Genomic DNA, 11,847 nt, shown 5'->3' with positions numbered 1-11,847 from the left:
CCTTTCTACACCTCCTGCTTTTACTATGGTGGTTTCCTCTTTATAGGTTAGTGATGTAATAGAATAAAAAAAATCAACATTAAAGATAATAATAATATACCACTGTACACTACAGTTCCCTCGAAGATATGTTTTTTGAGATGAGAAGCTAAATTGAATCTGTCAGAGAAAAGTCAGAGGGTTTAAAGAGAGCTCAGACTCAGTGATATGCTTCAAGTATTCAAGGTGGGGTTTTTTTTATAGTTAAAGGAACAAGGATGCTGTAGTTTTTATAGCACAGATTTCCTGTGAATTATTTACAGGTCAGTTTTGATTTTGGTGATTTCCATCTCTCCTAAGTGACAATAACAAAACAGTTTGTGTACCTTCCCGACACTCAGGGGATGTTATGTAGATGATGATGACAGCTGACCTTTGAACATTGTTAAAGGAAAATAAAGACTTGTTAGATGGAGAGACTGTCTGATCATAATGCTTTATGGACACACTTCTACAACGAGAGACATGAAGTATGTTACCCCAAATAGGCAAGCAAAACACAACAGCTGCTGGAGAAGATGAATGTTAAATTGAGGTACTTATGCTGCAGTAATACATTTATTAAAAATACAAGTGTTTTGTTTGTTTGTTTTCTTCATTTTTTTGCTCCTCAACTACAAATGATGTAAAGAAAATAACATTTTCAAATTCTTGGTGAACAGCTTTACATTTTGAAATTATTCTCACTGCCATTTTAGGAACACATTTGTTGTATAAACCACCACTGGGACATAAAAATCAAAGTGGCAGACTCGAAAAGCTCAACTTGTCTCACAACTTCATAGGAGGGACAGTCAGACACTGCAGTTACAATTGTAATACACTGTAACGCCCCCTGGTGGCAAACTATATAACTAGAGAAGTGTCTAGTTTCCCTTGAGTCCAGTGAGTAGTCGTAGTTTTTTTCACACTCTGCATCCTGTTTCAAAACCCTGCATGATAATTACATTTTTCAAATTTTGTTTTAATTTACTCACAATTTTATCTTTAAAACACACATAGAGAGCGGTGTGCGAAGAAACACCTGTGCTCAACAACTTCAGATAATCCGCTGAAGCCAATAACAAGACCATAATGACAGAATCATAGGGTCCGACATCGGGTCTGATCTCTCCCCTCCACACATAAGGAGAAATGCAAATTTCAGCCATTGGGATTGAATCTAGGTCAACCTCTGTGAAACACAGGCTGCAGCTGAATGTAACCAGTGTGGCTCAATCACTTAAAATTGGCTGATTTTCAAAAACTCTTTGATTGTATTTTGTTCAAGCAGAGACCTTGGTCTGCTTTCCTCACAGCTCCACTGTCACATGAGGCCTTACAGTGTTGTTGTCAGAGCAGAATTTGTGGCGGGTAGATAAGAACACAAAAGCGGTACAAATGTTGTAAAATCTTCTTTATTTTTCTGACAAGAAATTCTCCTAAGCTGCTGAGGTTTGTTTATATTGAAATAATAAAAATATGTGGCTACAATTATAGTTGTCTTCCTTTGAATAATCATGAGTCCCACAGATACAACAACAATAAGAGTCTGCAGCTACAGTACAATCTGGTCAGGTGTGGTTCTCACAGGACAGTGAACTGATGTCTGTTGGTGTACATGGCAGAGCATACACATTGCTGGTTGATACAGGTCATTTTGGCTCTTTACACTGACAGTTTTCCCCTACATTAGCACCAGCAATTAATATATACACAATCCGCCATTAGGCTAATTACAAAGGTAAGCAATTAAAGATTGTTAACTGTCTGTCTAAATGAATACCCACCCTACACTTATGATACAATAATATATTCTCATTCAGAGGAGATATTTTATCTGTGTTGTTTGTCACACTTCTGCAGTAGTGTTGATCGATTGATTTTAGGCAGGTAGGGACTTGCAGTCTTGGCGGCCACGTGATGCTGGTGCTGTCTCTTCTGGATTGAGACTGTGACGTAAACACTAGGCCCAAATCTGCAGGAGAGAAGCGGGAAGAGGGTGAAAACATCAAACTAGCAGCTGAAAGCAGAAGTGATGAGCTCAACAACCTCGACATGCATCGGCCTTTTTGGTCTTAAAAAAAAAAAAGGAAATGCGAGGATAAAGACCTATTGCATAGTTAGCTTGACAGTTCCTTCTTCTAGTAAGAAAAGTGTACTTTTTTTTTGAGACTCCATTTACCATCCAAGAAAGAAGACCAGACGTGCTTTAAAAATTATTCTCTCTAAATGAATTTATTTAACCCCACTGCTGATTGATGTGATTTTAAACTAAAAAGTTTAAGTGTCTTTTTAATATTATATATAGAGTAATCTAAACATACACAGTACATACGCAATTCTCAATTACAGTGACGACAAATGGTTTAGTAAAAACAGAGAACACAAAATAAAGGAAACTCCAGCTCACCCGTAAGGTGTTGTCCCAGGAAGCAGAGCAGAGCGCCGTGCCGTCAGGTGACACTCTGACTCTGCTGACGCGGTTCTCGTGGCCAAACAAGGCGGAGACACGGGTTCCCTTTAGAACGTCCCATACGTTGATGGTGTAGTCATTATAACCAGCGAAGAGCAGGCGACCTGGGCAAAGTGATGACGGACATGAAAGTGTGTAAAAGAGGAAGTGGGGGATTTGGAACAGCAAGTCGAGACAGAGAAATTTTTTCTATGAATCACTATAATTTGTATAATTCTGAAGGTGTTAACTTTCCCAGTAAATGCTAATGATGGCATATTATTAAATACACTATAAACAGAAGATTAATCAAGTCAAGTCAACACTGCTAGAAATTAAATGGGTTTGACTACAATGTGCTTAGTAATCTCCTCACCACTCATAGAGAAGTCCACAGTGGAGGCACCAAATATGATGCTGTCCTTCTGGTAGACGGCCACCTCACGGTCAGCTCGCAGGTCATAGAAACGACACTGAGGAGAGCCAACAAACACACAAAAACACAGACACACACAGGACACACAATGATTATTGGACTATAGCAATTTAAGCCTGTAAAAGGTCGACTGTAGGCACTATTACAGTATATCATAGGGTCAGGGTTACTTTTAAGCCTCTCAGTATAAATCGCAGATGGAACCAAAGCAATGGCATCAATACTCTTTTAAGGATTCCTTCTTGATATTTATTGTGCCACTGTGATACTGATAAGCAGGTCATATGGCGTGACTTACTGTGGAGTCGTCAGAAGCAGACGCGAATGCATCTCCACTGGGATAGTACCTGAAGAAACACAGAAGAGGGTAGATTTAGACATGATTCATCATGAGCTTTCTAAATGAAAGAAACTTGACCAATCATGTTGAATAAGTGACAACTTCTGCTGCTTGAGCTGCATCACAGACTGAAACCTAGCCTGTAAGACTGAAAGAAAAACTAAATGTCTCAGTTTACTCAACACATCTCATAACACATTTTCCACAAATCCAGAAATCTTGAACGCCATATTTTATTCCTTTGAAAACTTGATCAGCAGTAAGTCACGACAGTCTCTCATTCATGAAAGAGAGAGAAATTAAAGGCTAACAAAGTGCCCCAGATGTTCTCTATGTACCTTCAAGTTGATGGACCTAAATCAATAAGGTCAATACTACCACTTCTACGCTTCCCCTCAGTGTGAAAACAGTTTATATGTCATCTTTATTTTAAAGTTCTACCATAGAGACTAAGTGAAACTTTAAATCAAAGAGCTGCACTCACTTAACACAGTTGACGTCGGACTCGTGGCTCTCAAAAGACTGAATGTTCTGTCCAGAGCGCATGTCCCACACGTTGCACTTCTTATCGCTGCCCTGATAACAAACAGTGTTTAATACCAACATCAATTCAATATCAATTTCAGGGTTTAATGAAATCTCCAAATCCAAGAGTCACAGGGTTTTAGCCATAACCACATGAACTACAAATCTGATAGACACACACACTCTCCCTGTCTCTCACCCCGGACACAAAAGTGTTTCCAGTCTCAGACGGGGCGAGGTCCAGGGACAGGACATCAGCTGTGTGACCGTGGAAACTCTGCAGCAGCTGCCCGCTCTCCACGTCCCACAATGCACACGAGCCGTCACCGCTGGAGGTCAGGAGCTAAGAGACATGTATGTAAAGACATGAAGGAGTACACCCATAAACATGCACGCAAGAGCGCAGGCACACACCACACGTTCAACACCACATACCAAAAACACACAGAAAAAAAATCAACAATATGAAAACAAAAACTTTCAATGTATAAACTGCAACATTTCTCAGCGTTTAAAACCCTGTCGTGTTTGATACATTGATTAAATCCTCCACAATGGTTCGACTACAGAGGGAACATTAGGGTGAATCAGGTTTGTCTCTGCTGGTGGAAGAAAAAAAGACAAGGGATATCATCAGCTTTCACTTAAAACTGAGAAACAAAAGAGCCAAAAAGTTATACTAGAAATTAGTTTCGATTTCTTACTATCCAAAGAAACAGCCAAAGGTCGGCACCTCCACAGAAAACTCTCTCTGAGCATCATGCATCCACATACAAACAAGCACACAGAATGCCCAAATGTCAGCAGCGATTCCTCTGATGAAAACAGATTATGGGCACTTAGAGACACATGCAGACATCAGAGATCCCCGCTGGCTGCTGGATTAGAGAGCTCCTGCTGGATGACCTCAGGCACAAAAACACACCACATCCTGCCTGCACACAGAGGTAGCTCCAGTTTCAACACGAGTGCAATTATCAGTAAGCCTCAATTACTGACACACACACACAGATGGGACCTGGATGATCTAAGAGAGAGCCTTTGCGTTGGTCTGACTTTGTTTTTACCACCACCTGCATGTCACCATTTATTAATACATGCAGGGGCTTCATTAAAATACCCACTGATCCCACATGTAAGTGTCTACAAGGAAAAGCTCATAACTCTCAAATAAGCAGATCTAACATATCAAAAAACTCACCAACTCAAAGCTAGTGCGCATCTTACTGGAAACGTTGGACACTCTCTCTCTCACGCGCACACAAACACACACACAGGCTGCTTAAGGAAAGGGCAACCAGTCTTTCAAAAAGCGAACAGTAAACACACTTTCTGAGCCCTCAAAGTAGTCCACAGCTTTGTGCTCCGAGGTCTATTTTAATGGCACAGAGGCTGTGAGCTGCTCATGTGCATGTGCGTGTCTTTGTGTGAGTGTGACGCAGGAGATGTGCGACAGTGTTGTGTGTGTGTGAGAGAGAGACAGAAGGACACATGCGTGTCTGCTATGTGTTAAATGTTCTGCCCTCAGGTCAGTGTGCTCCTCTCTTTCACAGATAAAAGCCACTCAGTGTCCATTAATACACCCAGCATACAGGACCGTCACCCCCCTCCACCGCCTCCTCATCTCCTTTCTGCCCCCTCCTCAGCCCTGCTGTCCCTCTCCCCTCACCTCTCTGTTCTCCCTCGTCATCGTGCTCTTCTGCTTCGCTGAGGGCAGAGTGGAGTAAATTATTTAGGGGACGTTTTCTTCATGTTCTCCTTTTTTTGGTCAGTCCTCTACCTTCTCCTGATGCTGGGGAGTCGCAAGAACAATCCTCTAATAATCCTAAAATATAGTATTTGAAATAGATCTTTAAAATGCAAACATATTTGTCATATTAAGACATTATCTGACTGGCATAGCAGGAATCTCAAATCAAGTAGCTCGTTGGTCTAGAGGTATGATTCTCGCTTCTGGAGTGAGAGGTCGTGGGTTCAAATCCCAGACAAGCCCTGCCAATCACATGAGTAGTGATTGTGTCTTGATAATAGCAGAACATAAGGGCTTAATATATAAGGCTTAAATGTGATGTTGTTGCTTTAAGAGCTCAAGCCCATCAACTGCACGGATTGGAAACTGGGAAAACAAGTCAGGGCCAAATGAGGCAATGTAAATAAAGAATAGATCTAGTCCACATATGTGCAGGCCACTGCCTTAACAGACCAGCTACAGAGAGCAGACTTCTAAAATGTGAACAATATAAATTGTAGTCTAGAGCTACATCATCTCTTGAAAGCCCCAGAAGCAGAACCAAGTCCTCTAAAAGCTTTACTAAACCCTAAACCCCCAAACCTTTCAGATTCCGATCCTTTCATAAGTCTGTATTTGTTTGGTCCAAGTCGAAAAATGCATTTAATAATCTTTAGGCCTTAATGTGTGCTCACCTGCATGTCAGAGTTGGTGAAGGTGCATCCTGATAAGTAGTTTGTGTGCATGGCGACTGACTTCTTCTTTGCTGCCAAGTTCTCGTTTCTGTCCAACGACAGCGGGATCACTGAGCACTTGTTATCCAATCCGCTTTTGAAGGAAGTAAAAACATCAGAGGTTAAATGACTGGATCTCGTTACAGTTTTTAAATCACTGTTAAAGATAAAACATTTACAGCTAATAAGCAGGGTTTAGGCTGTGCATGTGACCTCAGAAAGCAAAGCTGAGAGATAAATGATGACTGAGTAAAAGGAGTTCAGTTATTTGTCATTTTAAGTATAATATTAAATAAAACATATTACTAGAAGCATCTCCTTTAGACCTGCTGAATAATAACAGTTGACACACATACTGATGCATATTTACCACACATTTACAGTAATAACTGTCACAAAATTAATTACACTTGACACTTGACACTGACACTGTTGATGTTTGATTCTTGGAGAGACTGTCAGTCTATTAAAACCAGACAATAAAATGAGAAAGACTCACCCACAAGCCACGGCACAGCCTGAGGGAGCGTAAGCACACGCCATCACCCACGTACACGGCAGGCTCACCCCATGTTCCTGTAACACACACACACACACACACACACACACACACACACAAATGCATGCAAAAGGAGAAAAAATGGGCCATTCGTCATAGGAAATAATTTCTGTGTAATAAGCATAACTAACTGCTCTGCTCTCGCGTATACACAGCTGCAGTAAGGCTGGATTTATCATTAATGGGGATTATGTTCACTGTGGTTATGTCTGCTCCATCCAGAGGCCTGATGCTGAAACCAGGCTGCTATTAAAGTGCACTCAGACACACACAGATGGGACAGATGGATAGATAATCTTTAAACGCATATTTCCATGTGACCGTGTGGCTGCGTGGGCAGCAGCAGAGGGTGACCCGCCCACCCACTCAACACCCGTGCATATGGTGAGGAGGACATGAGGGAAAAACACGACACTTAGCCTTACATAACAGAGCGGTAAAGTGGGTGAGGTTAAACTGGGCGACCAAGCCCCAGGAAGGAACAGTCCTATTCATTTTGCATGACTTCCTGCATTTCTTTCTGACATAATTAAAAATAAAAGAAGACAAGAAACAAACAGTCAACTGAGCTCTAAATTCAGCTTCTACAGGCGGTGTGTAGAACGTATAAATAACTTATTGCTGGATCATGAATCTATTGGCTAATTCTCACTTGTTTTGTAGTATTTAATGCCTTACACATTAAAATGATGGAGAGATGATCTTGTACATAAAGGTAAAAGAGTCCTCAAATTTGTCTTTCCTTGATCATCATGAAAGTCAAATTCAAAGGTCTTCATTTTACATCTGAGCCCCTTTGTCCAGAACCACTTAGACCTGCACTCACCTTATTAAGAGTGAACGCATCCCAGACGATCACCTTTCCATCCTAGATAAGACAAAAGGAATTAGCATTACTATAAGTTTACGTTCCATTGTCATTCCATATAGACATCTTTATTAATCTTGGATCATACAACACTTGTCTCATACTAAACAGCATCACATCTGTATGTGCATGAGAGCAGGTGCAGTGTACCTGTGAGGAGCTGACGAGGCGACGTCTGTCTTTACACCAGTCCATGCACAGCACCTTGTTGCTGTGACCCTTCAGCACACGTCTGGTCTTTATGGAGAGAGCACCGAGCACCTCGATCTTCTCAGCCACCTGGTGCACTGATGTACAAACACACACAACCACACGCATTTCAGAGTTTAAATAAGTGTATATAGACACATGCATACTACACATAAAAACTCACTTCATGTATTCATTCAGCACTCTAACTTTAGAACAAATATGTAGTTAAACTTGTGAACATTGTTAGTTGTTGTTATACTGTATATACTGTAAGCACATCTTTCTAAATCTTCTTGTATGTACATAACCATGAAGGGCTATCTTTCCTTTAATTGAACTTTTCTCATGTGAGAAAAATTAAAAGCTGGACTAAAATGTCTTGAATGTCTACACATGATGAATAAATAACTCTGATTTTGATGCTTTATTAAAGCAAAAGTAGGAATACCTTAATGTAAACATGCTTCATTAATAATAAAGCTAATTCAATCTTACCTAACTAAGTACAGAAACATTATCAGCATATTTCAACATTTCAGCACCTTTTAATGCTTCCTGTGAGTCTAGTTGGTGCTGATTTTAACTACATTATATTGTATACCTTTGGGCAGGTAATCAAAAGTGAGGATTTGCTGCTTTGCTTTTATCTATTTTAAACCATTTTATGGTTTGTACAACAAAACAAGCATTTTGAAGGGGATGCTTTGGGCTCTGTGTAACTGTGACACATTTCCTAGTATTTCAGTCAGACTTTTTCCAATCAAAAAACCCCCCAAATGATTCATGAAGAAATATATCAGCAGATTATCTATACATAATTAACACAAAAATGAATTAATATAAAAATATTCATAAATTATCTCCACCTTAACTTACTTCAACATTAATATCCTGGATTAATATGAATGTACCAGTAATAATATTTCAATAATGTGATTTAAAAGATCATACTTTATACTTTTACTTGATGTTCAGTTACATTTTAAATTCAGATATTTTACTTATGATTGAGTATTTAAGGGTTGAAACTGATGATTCATTTTTTTAATCAACTGATCTGCAGAGGTTTCTTTTTCAACAATTACTGATTAAATCTCTTTGACCATCACACTCACCCAGAGACCAAAGTGAGTTTGGATGCTGTCCAAAATCGTACAGACCCTTTATTTACTTTTATAAATGACAACAATGAGAAGCAAATCCTCCCATAAAAAGCTACAACCAACAAGCTTGACCATTTTTAAAAAAAAAAAAAACTAACTAAACGATATTTCGATTATAAAAGTAGTTTTAAAAATGTATTTTTAATACACTAAATGTTTATTTGACTGGTTGTTGTTGCTGTAGTGCAGGCTAATTATACAGTGCTTTAACTTGATCTGAATACTCCCTCCACAGCTGATGTTTACTGTGAAATGTAGTGTCGTAGTACAAAATGGAAAAAGTGAGTAGTATTAAATTCCTGCACTCACTGAAGGCAGCGTAGGTAGAATGTTGTCATCAGTAAACAAACAGTGATTTGACTGCAGACTACTTCATGAAAAGTGCCTCCTGACACGTTCTTAGTCGTGTTTCAAGTAAACAACACCGTGTTTCAGCAAAAAGAAGACTGACCGAGTGGTGTAATGTCGTTTTTAGTTAGCTTAGTTAATTTGTGTCCGGACACTTACACTCCACGTCGGTGAGCTTGCCCCGCTCCTCCTCCAGCTTCTTCTTCAGAGTGTCGCTCTCCTTCTTCAGCGACGCCAGGGTTTCCCCTCTCTGGAGCCCCTGACAGGCCATCTTTAGAGGGAAACAACCGCAAAAACACAAACAAAACACTCAGTACGGAAGAAGAGAGGACGGAGCCGGAGAGGGGCGGGAAACACGAGGAGAAACAGGGCAGTTTAAGAGGGGAGTGGGACGTTTTGATGAGATAGTCCTCGATCGCGACAGTGATGCTGCTGCGCGTGTCACATCAGGCTCGTGCTCTGCTTTAGTGTGAGCCCCCTCCTCCCTCCATCCTCCGTAGTACACTTAACATGCACCGCAGCCGCAGGCATTTAAACAAGTGCATATTTCCCCCCACACAGTTGAATTATTGTGGGAGACTGAAAATGTGTCGACATTCTTGAAGACAATTTGTAGCTTTTTCTGACCCTTAAGTTTTTTTAGTGTCTTACTGATTTTTCTTCTTTACATTTAGTGCATTTCCCCATGTTTTTTAAGTTTAGCAAAGCCTTTTTTTCTCTGGTTACACTAACGTTTTGATGCTGTGCTACCTAAATGCTGAGTTAAACGAAGGCAGTGTGATAATCATACTTTAATAATGGCTGTCAGCGTTCGCTCTGTAGTTACATTGCAGCACATTGGCATATTAACCAAGTTTACCTTTTCTGCAAGTCAATGCAAGTTGAATGAGATTGTCTGAAACTAAAGTTATGGGACAAAGACACATACCCAAAATAGATGAACCAATTATTTTAGTAAAATTGCTTTTTCCCTGAAAAACTAAAGTCAACCTCATTATCCTCATTAATCCTCAACCAGAGCTCAAAGGCAATGTGACGTGAGGTAAATTTAATCAATAAATGAGTTTTATTCACAATTACACTTAACTTTCAATATGTCAGAATGTCCCCCAGAAACATTTGAACCCTCCCCTAAAATTATTTAAGGATAGTTAGTGATGTCAAGTGAGCTACAGATCAGGAGTGGAATCAGTGGCATACATGTACACTATCTCTTCAAGGTCCTCATAACTGCCTGTGTGTTTGTGTGTGTGCGTGTGTGTGTGTGTGTGTGTTTCTGTCTGTTTAAAATACATCGATACAGTTGCATCATGCTGAGTGGCGTCTAACAGGTGTTTTATATGTGTTTATTCTCCATCAAACTACAGACATCATTCACATCATGAAGCTTGTTAGCTGCTTCACAGATTTCTGTTATCATTATGTTTGTGTATAAACATGAGAGTAGAATAAACCTGTCACTTCACTAATTTGAGTTTTTCCATTTAGAAATCGTCTGTTAGTTGTTACTGAATGATTTGTGTACTAACTGAAAGCACCTGTAATTCACAACTTTTACAGTCTTTGAACTATTGTTACCGGTATACAGATTAGTCATTTGGTTTGAGCTAATAAAAAAAAATCAGACAGTGAATTGAATGATTAAACTAAATTTGCAGTGGACAAATACCTTGTTCGTTGTATAGAATTCAATTTTATACAAAATATAAGAGGGCAACATGACGTACCACTTGCACACAGAAGGAGCAGTAGTTGATGGGGTCGGTCTTCACATAGATGTTCATGAGAGGACTGGCCAGCCCGCAGCTCTCACAGGGGCCAAAGGTCACCGCCACGAACGTCTGGTCACACATGTCTGCAGAGGATCACCAACACACCTGTGGAGAAAACATTTATTCAATCAGACAGCTTTGAGATCTTTTAAAATATCTTCTGATTTCTGTTGTGGGTTGTGACCACTTGGCCTATTTGTGTGTGTTGGTGTGTAAATGTGTGTGTGTGTGTGCTAGGAGATAAGTCGTTGGTAATCTACTCCGGCCTGATCCTCCTCTGAGCTCCAGAGGAGAAGAGAGCAGCCCAGCTATTCTGGGAACTGCACAGATACAACAACACAATACATGAAACACACAACTAATTACATTGTTTTACATGACGCACAAATATATGCGATCAGTTCTACACATGTACTGGAGAAATAACTGAAGCAGTAACCTGTTTTGTAATTGTTAAGTTATAAATATATAAACACAACTCGTAAAACACAGTTAAGTCATTGCGTACTGATGCATGTTTTCCTTGATTTACTTCTATTTCATTTTGTAAAACATGCTTATTCAGAAGAATACAACCTCATTGATTCTCAGTGATATTTATCTTTTGTTAAATTGTGTTCATTTGACCTTATTTGTGTTTATAATTTGTTTAGTATTTCTGGTTTTTAGTTTGTTTAATTCTCTGTTATTTTTTTGTAAAGCATTGTC

General features: G+C 39.6%; 1 protein-coding gene across 1 annotated transcript; it reads right to left on the bottom strand.

Annotated features, from left to right (window-relative positions):
* Positions 1–1,462: 1,462 nt before the first annotated feature.
* gnb5b (guanine nucleotide binding protein (G protein), beta 5b) lies at positions 1,463–11,220 on the bottom strand. The gene is made up of 12 exons (XM_069657828.1): positions 11,095–11,220; positions 9,527–9,638; positions 7,815–7,951; positions 7,623–7,664; positions 6,737–6,813; positions 6,199–6,331; positions 3,974–4,117; positions 3,734–3,825; positions 3,208–3,256; positions 2,850–2,946; positions 2,432–2,598; positions 1,463–1,996 (listed from the first exon to the last, which is right to left on the bottom strand). The coding sequence occupies exons 1-12, from the start codon at positions 11,218–11,220 to the stop codon at positions 1,985–1,987; spliced, it is 1,188 nt and encodes a 395-aa protein (XP_069513929.1). The 3' UTR covers positions 1,463–1,984.
* Positions 11,221–11,847: the final 627 nt, after the last annotated feature.

The sequence above is a fragment of the Semicossyphus pulcher genome, unplaced genomic scaffold, assembly GCF_022749685.1.
Source record: "Semicossyphus pulcher isolate SPU_LCO1_2020_fin unplaced genomic scaffold, fSemPul1.0.p SCAF_1, whole genome shotgun sequence".
Taxonomy (NCBI): domain Eukaryota; kingdom Metazoa; phylum Chordata; class Actinopteri; order Labriformes; family Labridae; genus Semicossyphus; species Semicossyphus pulcher.
This window is presented reverse-complemented; position numbering and strand designations above follow the sequence as displayed.

Excerpts from the sequence above, each read along its gene's own strand:
- gnb5b (XM_069657828.1), bottom strand. The coding sequence starts at position 11,220 with ATGTGTGACCAGACGTTCGTGGCGGTGACCTTTGGCCCCTGTGAGAGC. Across the intron at positions 7,665-7,814 it reads GCCTCGTCAGCTCCTCACAG|GATGGAAAGGTGATCGTCTG; the intron begins GTACACTGCACC and ends TGTCTTATCTAG. Across the intron at positions 3,826-3,973 it reads GAAACACTTTTGTGTCCGGG|GGCAGCGATAAGAAGTGCAA; the intron begins GTGAGAGACAGG and ends GTTTGTTATCAG.